General features: G+C 39.9%; 1 protein-coding gene across 1 annotated transcript; it reads right to left on the minus strand.

Moving 5' to 3' along the window:
* Window positions 1-191: 191 nt before the first annotated feature.
* batf (basic leucine zipper transcription factor, ATF-like) lies at window positions 192-5,213 on the minus strand. Its single transcript, XM_067571689.1, has 3 exons — window positions 4,804-5,213; window positions 3,633-3,737; window positions 192-1,041 (listed from the first exon to the last, which is right to left on the minus strand). Exons 1-3 carry the CDS (start codon window positions 4,864-4,866, stop codon window positions 841-843), a joined length of 369 nt encoding a protein of 122 aa, XP_067427790.1. The 5' UTR covers window positions 4,867-5,213; the 3' UTR covers window positions 192-840.
* Between the last annotated feature and the right edge of the window lie 7,466 nt (window positions 5,214-12,679).

The raw sequence follows: 12,679 nt of genomic DNA on the forward strand, positions 1-12,679 counted from the left end.
AATACCTACAGTAAACTACTACAACTTCATCCTCATACTGGTAAACAGTGCCATCTACAGACTCCTTCACCAGAGCTATAAAACCTCTTGGTTTGTCCCATGTCTCCTTGTGTCAGCACGAGTACACTCTTTAAACATCTTACTGTCCCGACAAAGAAAAACACCACATGAACGCATGAATAACAACCATCTGGAGGTCAGAAACATCACCTATAAGGCATGACATTTAATAAATATCCTTGAGGATCTTTTCACACATCAGTATTATAACCAGTACACAAGTCGAGACCCATTGAATGCCCATTCTTCAATTCTTGTTCATCAAACTTTGGTTCATCAAGACCTTTTTCTGGACTTTGACTTTACATTCTGCTTGTCAACAATCAGTTCTGTCAAAAAATATCTCCTGAGCATTATCAATCTACATTTACACATTGAAACACACTAAAACAACACAAGAAACTCATAAAATGACAGGATGACACTAAAAATTCGCAATTTACAAAAATATCATCTGAGTCACCTCAACATACAGTAAGTTGGTTATTTCTCCCAATGTAAACATAGACTGGTTGATAATTCTACTCATCGGGCCATTTAAGTTCACATACAGATCACCGATATCAATCAGATAAAAGAAAATGGATGAGCATGAGAAGCAAAATAAATAGTTTTCAATACTGCATGTTACAGTTTGGGCTCCGTACTCTCATCGTGGGGCAGACATATTGGCCTTTCCTTTTACTCCTCCTCGATCAGTTTTGAATGATTTACTGACTCGTGTCCAGTCTTTCGCTCTCCTTTGAGGTCAGTCATCTGTTCACAGCACTTCTTCGGCCGTCAGTAGTGTGGTACAGCGATGTGCTGGTGGTGGTAGCTGCTGTGATGAGGAGGGTACAGGTGGTCGGGGGTCTGAGGGGCCAGGCCGGTGCACAGAGGTTCATGGCTGCTCAGCACGGATGTGAGATACTTGGCCTCCTCCGTCAGTTGCTTCACCTCCTTCCTCAGAGCAGCGTTCTCCTTTTCCAGGTTCTCGCTCTCCTGCGAACGGACACAAACGGGATGTGTGAGCAGAGCTGTCATTCATTACAATAATTATCACTTTAGTTTTACTGAGTGGTTAGGTCTGATTGACATTAAATTATTAGTTACAAGCAAAACCTGCAGCATTATATTATATTATATATAGAATTTCAAGATTATAACAGTTCTTGTAGTTTATTTGAATGCATTTTAACTAATTCCTGGCAGCCATTAGTTTCATTTAAGTACATATGAGCATCAGCTTGTGGAGAGTTGAATCTTGTTTGAAACAGGTCGTCTGTGATGGCATCATGTCTACTTTATGCTTTCAACTGCATCCAAGTGCGACTATAACCAAATGTAAACACGAAGTTCATTATGATGGACTGTCCTCTCAAGCCAGTCTTTCTGATTTTTATACTGCACAGACACTGATGGAAATCAGTCACATCAGGACAAAAAATAAGGTTAAGTTTGGTATTTTTCGGGAAGTAGTTGGCAGTAATGTGAGCATAAAAATGTTGTTTACAGTTGAGACAAATACTTGTATGGAAAGCCCAGAAAAGAGCAACTTTTATTGTTCATTCAGACTTATGTTATCATCAGCTGGGAATCCCAAATTAGTTGGAAAAGTCTGTCGCATGACTACAAAACAATAACATAGCTAATATATGAGTAGGGGATTTTAACTGTTATTGATGAACCATCTCCAGTTGAAGTATATTCAACTTCTAATTTCATAAAAGAAAACCAAAGATTGTCTGGGAGGAGGTAAAAAAAAAAAACATAAAAAATTCAAAAGGTATGACATACTTTATGTAAGAGTAAATGTATAAAATATTCAACATTTGTGTTAAATAGGCAAAAATGTGCAAAAATATCAGGATTGTCAAACAAAAACCTCACACTATCATCTACCTGCAGCTCACTAAGTTCAACTTCACATTAGAAGTTGCCATCCTAACATCTTCAAATGACGTAAGTACATTTTCCAAAACAAGTTCTCTAAAGTCACTGACTTATCAACTTTGAGATCATATAAGTAGAGCAAATAGCACAAAAGTGGTTGATGTTTTTTCTCTCTTAGGTGTGGGAATAGCAGGGGAGAAATCTTCCGTTCGGGTAATGAAAAGGTCATCAAACCATGGCCAAAAGATTATAATACCGAGCTGTAGTGCCTTACTGTCACCGAACCTTTGGGCAAACCCCTGTGCTTGCGTCACTTAGCCAAATACAGCCCACTGCTATCAGCACTTTACAAGAAGTGACAGCCTTTTTCTTCCCTCCTGCCCACGGCATACAACTTCAACCTCATTTACACAGAAGAAGAAAAAATACTACAGTATAGAAACAGGAAATAAGCCCAGTGTCACAGAGAGGGAAAATTCGTCTTCCTGTTTATCTAGCGAGACGATGAAAGCACAACCACAAAACCGTGTTCTGTGGTCCCCTGGTGTTCTCTGTGACTGTGACGGGCCTTTAAAGAGCTTGATAATAAAAACTATGCTTCACAGGAATCAGGTGGACTAGATCTACTACTACAGACTGTGTGGGTTTTTCTGAAGGTCAAAATCTCTTCAGTTCATCTGATAAAGTTCACAGAAACAGCTGCTTTGAAAAACTCTTGATGGCAGAGTACAATACAGCACAAATCATCTCTGCTGAACACGGAAGTCACACATAGAGTGGTTGTTTGGTCAGTGTGTTGAGATGTGGGTTAGTGTTGTAGTTATAGAAGTGTAGGTTATAAAGTTTAGAACTTAAAGATGATCGTTGTCATTGTCATTGAAAAGTCATCCTGCTCTGCATAAAAAAGTTGGTTTTTGAACAGAACAGAACAGAAGAAATACATGCGCTCCTTTTTGAAGATTTAAGTTTTATCTTGTGCTAAGTAATAGAAGTAAAACCTGATCTCCTACACTGACTACAGGTACTATCTAGACTTTGAAATGGGCGGCAAGAGAGAACAGCGACTAACACACTTCTCTCATCATATTCAGTGTTGCGAGCTCTGATGCTGGATGGAGGGAGTGATGCCCACACATGCTAATTTATTCCTTAAGCTTCTGCAAACAGACAGAGCAGCGTTCCAAGTGTGCAGCCCAACAGAAGCCATGACACATCGCCACATGGTCATGTAGCATTTTGTAAATATAGTATGAAATGATTCCCAGAGGCTTAAAAGTGCAGCATGGGCACTTAGAAACGATTCCTGATGGTTAAGAGTATTCATATTGTTTAGTTAGACTGGAGAGTAGCGGGGTCTTCAGGCTGTGCAAACATGACTTTGTCAATATCTCTGTTATAATATTAAGGTGGCAACTTTGACTAATCCTCTATTCTGCTAAACATCTAATAGTGTGTACATAAAGTACTAAGATAATCTGATTTGTAGTACAATGAGCCAAATTTCAACAGTAAATTCAAACATATTTGTTTCCCCTAACAAAAATCATGCATTTTTCCACAATATTTTGTATTTAATGTCATATAATCTCTTCTGTGTTTTGTCTTTTTGGCAAAGGTCTTAAGAAGAAATGATCTTCTGCAGAATTAGTGTGTTAAATTGTGTTGCTTCTGGTGTATGTTGCAGAGGCACGTCTCCTCACCAAGTGAAGGCTGTCAGCTTTCTGAGTTTGTCTCATCCTGCTCTTCTGAGCAGCAATCCGGTTCTTCTCCCTCCGCATCACCTTCTTCGCATCGTCTGAGGAACTCTACCGAAAACACAAATTTTGACAGTTTATGTGTGGGCTATTACATAAACATCAAGTCGGCAAGCTGACATTCATGACATGGGGAGTCTCCTGAACCTGAGAAAGTGACTTCAGCTAGAAGCTTGTTAAGATGAAACTGCAAGTAGAAGGATTAGACCGTTGTAGTTTATGTCATTAGTTCTTCCTTGTGGGTTTATGTGTGACATGGAAGCGTTATCTGGTTTAATGGCAGTTTGACAGAAGATGAGCTTCACACTATACCTAATGTGAGGGGCTGGGTCGGGGAGTGGCTGAGTCATCGGTTAGGTGTAACGCACACCCTGTTTCGTGTCCTGAACACTCAATTTTCTTGGTATCGTAATAACTAATCGATTTCAAAATTGCTGAGTCAGTTGCACATCAAAGAGATAACAAATTAATGATCAAACATCTTTTAAACTGTCTGTTGATGCATTACTGAAGAAACCAAAAAAAAAAAAAAAACAACCGATGCTGCTGGAAACTGCTCCATCAACACTAGCATTTGAATGTCTTATCTCCACAATGCTCTTGAGTAAGAAAAGGAGTAACAATGTGCTAGAGATTGGCACATGGGCAGAGTCACATGCACAGAAACAAACTTACAGACTGTATTTTTTACACACTATCTTTTCCTGACAGCTCTCACATCATTCACAGTTTGAGGACTTGCAAAAAAAAAACAAACAAAAAAAAACAAAGGATCCCCACAGCTTGACCAAGTGATGAATTTTCTAATTTGCAAAAAAGCCTACACTTGTGGCGAGTCATGCCTCCGGTCCATGTGTGCATGTGAAACACTCTGAGAAACTGTGAAAAGAGCCAGCAAAGGCAGAGCTAGTGTCTCTGTGATAAACTGTGTTACTGCCCACTGATTATGCATGAAACACTGCATCTACTCAAGGATTAGATGTAGTGTTTCCTTCACACGATTTTTATTTCAGTTGTAGTTTATAGCGCTTTTTAACTATATATTCAGAGACTGGAGATGTAAGCACACAGCAAACTCAGCTCATTATTGAGAGAATAAATGGAAGTGAACACTTACCGGCCTGCTTCCAGGTGATGGCGACTTGTAACTTGTGTCATTGCTGTCAGAGCCCTGAGCCATAGCCAACCGCGGCGCCTGAAACCGTGTGTCTTTGTCCACTTCTGCTTTGTGTTTTTGAGTGTGTGTGTGTGTGTGTGAGAGAGAGAGAGAGAGAGAGAAAGAGAGAGAGAGAGAGAGTCTGTGTACCAGAACGAGTGCTAAGAAGAACTTGCTTGCCACTTAGTGAGTAATGAGTCTGTTCCTTCCCTCTTTTCTTCTTTCCCTTTCTATCACTCCTCCTCTTTCATTATTCGTTGTGCTCGCTCTCTCTCTCTCACTCTCTCTCTCTCTCTCTCTCTCTCTCTCTTTCTCTTTCTCTCTCTCGCTCTCTCTCTCTCTCTCTCTCTCTCTCTCTCTCTCTCTCTCTCTCTCTGACACACATACACTGTGTGACTTGCCGTCTGCCTAATTAACTATATCTGATGTGGCTTCTGGTAAGAATCTGGGTAAGTTGCATTAGACTGGAAGTCACATGACTGATGGAAAGTTAAAGCACATAAGGTAATCTTGTACACTCCAGAAAAATAACATATTCATTAACAGTTTATGGGTGTAAGCCACAATTTGAATAAATATGGGTGGGTATTGCCAGTCAGAGAGAAAGTTTTAAATACTAATTGAATGTGTTAAAAAGTTTTATAGGGAAATTAATGTTTGGTAGCAGCAAAATCACAATTAAAGAAAAGAAAGATTTTTAACTTCGCTGCTGTGTGTGTCCAAGATAAGCATCACGGGTATTCCCTCTTCCTCTTTTTGTTATAAGCCACATACAATATCATGTTTCGACCAAAATCCTCAAGAGACAGCGTATCCCAAAAGTCCACATGGATGACTGAGTTGTGAGTATTTGCACATGGTTCATGGTAATTTCCAGAACTGGGCCACGCTTTCTTGCTTTGCGACACACCAGCTGCAATATGGTGAAGCAACATCAAGGGTCTGAGCATTGGGAAATGCTCAAGGGGCTCCCCGAAACCCCACCTAGAATTCCCTTATTGTCTTTAATAGTATATGACTCTATGTAAAGCGATCAAGGTGTGGGGAATCATCTAGAAAATTTACAGTTTGAGGAGGTTATATATTTGCTAAATATACAGAGTGGTAAGGGGAAAAAACATACAGGAAATAAATGAAATTTTTGTATTCTCGCTTTAAGGATTCTGGAAATGGTGTCTACTTAAGAAAATCTTTTATGTGCGTCTGACACATAAAATTCAGCACATACAGTAAGTGTGGGACTCTAAAGCTGCCGTACCATTTACTCGTATTATTTTCTTGTTTGCCCCCATCACGAGGTAGCATTTGGTGGTGCAAGAACAAGATTTTCTTGCGAGAAAAAAAAAAAAAAGAGTCAGGACCAAAACAGCTTTGCTTGGCAGAACAGCCCTCCCACACAAAAACATGTTCTACCATTGCAGGAATTTTGAAGAGCTTGGGCAAGGGCAGACATTTCTAATACTTGGCATTTAACGCTGTCCAAAAAGAGTTGAAACTGTAAAAAAAATTAAAGAAAACAGAGAGGAAAGCTGATTAGTCAAATTCTGCTGTAACCAGGACACAGACACAATACAGTACAAATATAGATTGTTGGAAATTAACAAAACAAGTCAAGGGATTTGACTTAGTGCGGCCTAATTTCTGTATGGAGTTTATCTCTAAACTTTAAATGGCCTTAAGGTAGAAGACAAGTTGAGGCTGCCCAGAAACTTTCTATAAAAGTGTGACTAACAATGACTGGACTGTGGTCATTTTCAAAATGTGTAAGATTTTTGAAAATGTTTTTGTTGTTTTAATTAACATGTTTTTTTCTTCCAGTGAGCATTGCAGGTGCATTTAAGATCTAATCCATCTGTGGATTATTAAAACAAAGAGCGCAAGAAGCTGATTAGTACAAAACATTGTGTTGTGAGCTCTGGTGCCATAAAACAAGCTTTCACAAAATAGGCCTCATAGCAGCTAATTAACATTTCAAATATAATGCACCTGCTCACAGAGTACCCACTCAGAGTAAAATAAGAAATAGCATCTGTACGTTGACATTTTCTGTTGAAATAAATTAGTACCACCACTGTGGACAGTAGTCACTCCTCTTCATCAGTCTTCACTTACTTAGAAAAACCCCTAAAGAGCCATTTGTTTATACAACAAGCTGAGATGCCCTCATTTGTGGCCTCTTTTCCCTGGAAATGACTGTGGGAGGTTCCTAATAAGCAGCAAATTATTGAGAGAACGTGAAGAATCGTGTGGTTTTTGATGACCGTAAAAATAATAACGCTGTTACACATGTTGTGGGTTTAATTATACTCGACACAGAAACAGTAAATATTCAGTTTATACACAAAGGTCAACTATGAGTCAGTGTAGCAAAACGTGTTAAGTCCAGTCTGTGAAAAGAGTTTGGCTCAAACCTCACAAACGGTATCATGCAGTCTTGTTAATGTCAAATTTGCAAGCTAAAACTGTCTTAAGTATTATGCTGATATGAAATAATTTAAACCTAATTTTTTTTGTTATACACTCCATTTTCAGGCATTTGAACAATAACTGTCACTGAAATGTTGGTCTTATTGTTCCCACTGGCATAGTTTGTGGTTGACTGCAAATGTCACCTGTTTGTCATGAAAAGGGTAAAGTCTCCTTTTAATCTGGGAAAGAACATGGTGGAAAATTACCACCCTTACATGGTTTCATAATAGCTTCAGAAATATACGTTAGGTTGCCCTTTGTTTTAAGATGATCTAAAAGCTCAGTGAGGATGTTCCTAACTTTGATCTGCAGTTCAGTCACACAACCAATGGACTCTAAAGTCAGATTTGTAGTAACAGCAGTTGCAGGACACATGGCAACTCAATCAGTCTGATCATCAGTTATCAAGTCTCTGTTCCAATGAAGGCGATGTAGATAAGTAAATGATGAGGGTAGCCACAAAAGTTTCACAACTGAAGAAGTAAAAACATGAGCTGAGATGGACTGTTAAAACTTGTAAAATTATACTGATAAACCATCATTGTCACAGTTAATTATTTGGATGAAAACTATTAAAACATCATTTATAATGAGCTGCTTAATTTAGCGCCACCTGCAGGGCAGCAGCAGTTGTTATAGTTGATGCAATACTATTAAAAACAAATGTGAGGTTTCATCAATGATGTCCTGGCAGCAGACTTGGATAACAGTGAACTGATGGAGGAGAGTGAATGAACTTTAAGATATCACTTAAATCATGTATTAGTGGCTTCAGACAGCAGATATCAGCCTGACTCGACTCTAAACATCCAATTAACAGCTTTCACACAAAATTATACAAACAACTAACTCATTTTAGTACAGTGAAGAAGGAACCTGGGTGGATCAGTTAAAATTTATCTTTAATCAACAGTAAATCTTCACTTCTGAGTTGTGTTTCCTTTTGGCTGAACAGTTGCTCAATTTCACATTTCACTAGAACGAAACTTTCATCACAAACACACTGATAAAGGTGAATGGAAAGTGTTTTTTATGATGAACTGATCAGGAAGCTGTTTAATGTTTGTAGTTTTAGTTTGCCTCCACCTGCAGGGCAGCAGCAGTATTTTCTGTGGTTGATGTAGTGTCTCCTGTCCTCCAGGTGGAGGTGGTGTAGGACGAGCAGAGCAGCTGCTTTATGAAGCAGTTTGAGGGGAATAAAGAAGGTAAAGAAGCGGTGATGAAGCTGCTGTGTGATGTAAAGATGTGATGTTTGAGTGTGTGTGTTGTGACAGCAGTTTGTGGGTGAGTGTGCAGAGTGTAAAAAGACTGGGTCCCGCTGTATTACTCAGGCTGCACTACAGCGTCTATTCACAGGCGCGATCCCACTACTGAGCGGCACGGGGGCTTTGACCTGCTCCGTTTCCGACCTGGGCCGGTGCACCCCTCCTTAGACGACCTGGTGGTCCCGGGCTCCCCCAGGAGCACCATATCGATACCGAACTTAGTGCGGACACCCGATCGGCATAGTCCGCTGCAGCTCAGAGCTCCTGAGCTCAAACGATCCGCCAGCCTCAGCCTCCCGGTAGCTTGGATTACAGGCGCGCGCCACCGCACCCGGCGATCAATTCACACGCTCACAGGGCTTTTGACTGCTGCTGACGTGACGTCATCAGGACGAAGAGTAAAAGTCCAGCTGCAGTGATGAAGACTGAGCAGCCAGTAACCAGAGTAAAGATCAGAAACCAGAGACACACAATCAAAACAAGTCACAACATCTTCATATCAAACATATTTTCAGAACTCCTCACAAAAAAGATCAACAAAGCAAAACCAAAGTAAAACAGACAAAACTCAACATAAAATGACATGATTTCTGCTCTGAGTCGATTCAAAAACTACATTAACTGACCGGAGAAATTATGAATACAATAAAAACACACGAAGATGGTTTTGATGAGTTCACAAAACGGTCATAAACTGACAGTTCAACTTGATTTCTCAGACAATCAAAGCTTCATAATGAGAATCCAAAACCACAGAAAAACTGTCTGTTGCAACAATTTGACTGTAACATAAAAGGCTGAAACACTTCAGCAAATCTGTCATCTCTCAGAAAATGATTAACAACATCAATGTGAGAAACGACATTTAAATAAACAAATAATTTGTCAGACATTATAACACCTCTCTGCCTTTGTGATCACATCAGAAAAACACTGAATGACTTGAACTCATGAATTTTTGCTCGACTCTTTTTTAACACTTGAGTCCTTGATGTCGTGTTTAAACCCACCAAAACCAAAGTGACCCACATTTTATTCTCAAACAGAATAAAGGAGGTCGTATCAAAGGTCTGTATGTTATATCAGCATAAACACCTTTAATAAACATGCCTTAATTACTGTAATATTTTACTGAAATTAAATATATTGTTGGGTTATTGGATAACAGTGAACTGATGCAGGAGAGTGAATGAACGTTGACATGTCAGTTAAATCAAGTATCAGTGGCTTCAGACAGCAGATATCAGCCTCTAAACATCCAATTAACAGCTTTCACACCAAATTATACAAACAAACTCATTTCAGTATAACGGAGAAAGAACCTGGATGGATCACTGCTCATTTTCACATTTCACTAGAATTAAACTTTTATCACAAAAACACTGATAAAGGTGAATGGAGAGCGTTTTTATGATCAGGAAGCTGTTTACAGTTTTTATCTGAATGTTTAAACATCAACAGTGATTCTTAAAGCATCATCTGTGAAACCTTTAAGACTTGTGCGTTTATCGAGTGTGCCGAACCGAATGCACGTTCTCTGCTTTACACTCAGTTTGTAATTTATTAACACACTTCTAGCAAAACTGTAAACATTTGTCTCTACATTGCACAAACTGACACATGTGAAAACACTTTGAGATCATGAGCTCACTTACAAATCAGAGCTTGAGTTCTATAAATAGACCACAGGTAAACATTTGGCATGTCATGTCAGGCCTGGATACGGGACTCTAGGCGATACTTTCCATGCTGCCTGACTCATGACAACATCTCATGTGATGTGGATGAAGTCTTATGGCCAAACCCACAAAGAAGGCGACCATAGATTACACATTTGGATACCTGTGTGTGTGTGTGTGTGTGTGTGTGTGTGTGTGTGTGTGTGTGTGTGTGTGTGTGTGTGTGTGTGTGTGTGTTACTACATGTATAACAAAACTGTTTTGCAAACTGCTACAGTATGCCCTGCACACAGAAAAAAGCCCCTGTACTGTACTGATGAAAAAACACATTTTTTAAAAACAGTTTGAGGGGTTTTGCAAAAAATTGTTTGCAAGAGCTGTATGATGTTTTGCTGGTTTGGTTTTGTGGTTAGTGTTAGTTTCGCAAAAAAGACCCTGTAGTTTTAAAGATAGTGTCTAATGCAATCAGACAAAAACTATAATCTGTGTAGTTTTAGTTTGCCTCCACCTGCAGGGCAGCAGCGGTATTTTCTGTGGTTGATGTAGTGTCTCCTGTCCTCCAGGTGGAGGTGGTGTAGGACGAGCAGAGCAGCTGCTTTATGAAGCAGTTTGAGGGGAATAAAGAAGGTAAAGAAGCGGTGATGAAGCTGCTGTGTGATGTAAAGACGTGATGTTTGAGTGTGTGTGTTGTGACAGCAGTTTGTTGGTGAGTGTGCAGAGTGTAAAAAGACTGGGTCCCGCTGTATTACTCAGGCTGCACTACAGCGTCTATTCACAGGCGCGATCCCACTACTGAGCGGCACGGGGGCTTTGACCTGCTCCGTTTCCGACCTGGGCCGGTGCACCCCTCCTTAGACGACCTGGTGGTCCCGGGCTCCCCCAGGAGCACCATATCGATACCGAACTTAGTGCGGACACCCGATCGGCATAGTCCGCTGCAGCTCAGAGCTCCTGAGCTCAAACGATCCGCCAGCCTCAGCCTCCCGGTAGCTTGGATTACAGGCGCGCGCCACCGCACCCGGCGATCAATTCATACGCTCACACTGCTTTTGACTGATACTGATGTGACGTCACCAGGAAGCACGCTGCTATAGAGATGTCTCTCCTGAAAGAGGATCAATAACTATTACTGTACTGCATTACAAACGACTCATGTAGCCTGCTGGAATGAAATTAGTTAATGATTTCAACTGGAAGACAATAAATTTAAATATTTGATTATGAGGTGAAAGAAATGTGTCTGTGAAATCTCAGAGGGACCTTGAAGTTTATAAGTAGACTCAGTATTTTGACATAATATCATCTGGTCTGATCATTTATTTCTCGTTCATTTTCTTGCACAGATGACCCTTGTAACAGATGTAGTGGGTGTAGTTTGGGATGGTGGGAGAGTTATTATGTGTATGAACTTGTTTGTTATCTGTCGTTGGATTGTTTACTCTATTATCATTATTATTAGGTATTTATTTTTTGTTTTTTATTTAAATATTTGTTAACTTTCATGTTTTGTGCCTGAGGACCCCGTTGAAAACGAGATGGTGCATCTCAAGTTGTTTATCCTCTTATTACAGTTTTTTTTCTTTTTTTTTTAATATTGATGCAAGTTGCTGTTTTTGTAAACTCTGCCTTGAACATTTAGTCCATTTTGAACATATTCCCCATCTCACATGTTCAAGATGCAAGATGTCAGTACATTTATTGCTCAACTTATTGAATCAAAACTCTCCTTTTCTTATGTTTGGCTTCACTAACTACCCCACTGCTAAAGCTAGTGACTATATATTGTTAATCAGATGTTATTTCTTACAAAAAACACACTAAATCAAATGATCAAAATGAGGTCAAATCAATAGGTCAGCCCATCATGAAATTATCAAGGCTATAACTCAGTCTCCAGTTTGTTTATTTGTCACTAACGAGAGCATGTATATTAAAGAGGAATATTAGAAGAGAGACAAGACAAACTCTGCAAGCACCTACTATAGTAAACTAGCAGAAGGCCAATTTAAGGGCTTATTTAGTTTTAAAGCTCTCTTTGCTTAATTTTAAGGTAAAACACAAAAGCCACTGTGAGTTTTTTTGGGTGTGCGCCACTCAAGTGTTGTGTTGAGTAGTTGGATGTGAAGGCTCAGGATGAGGGTCAGAGGGGAGCCTGTGAAGGGTTTTGGCACCCCGCTACGGTCTCACAGAGAGAGTGCATTGTTCTCTGACCTAAATTTCTTGACCTGGAACTGCAGAAAAATGGTCAGAGTGAATGGGGACTCGGCAACATGTCTTCACTCTCCGCTGCACCGCGCTCACTCGCTGGTCAGACCATGACATCATCCAACTGTCAAATGACTATTGGCCCGTCTGAAAAAGTGTGTAGTAGGAAAGATCAAGAGCTAGGAATGCAATCAGGAGCGTAAGATATGTGCGGTTTTC

This window comes from Thunnus thynnus, chromosome 18, assembly GCF_963924715.1.
Source record: "Thunnus thynnus chromosome 18, fThuThy2.1, whole genome shotgun sequence".
Lineage (NCBI taxonomy): Eukaryota > Metazoa > Chordata > Actinopteri > Scombriformes > Scombridae > Thunnus > Thunnus thynnus.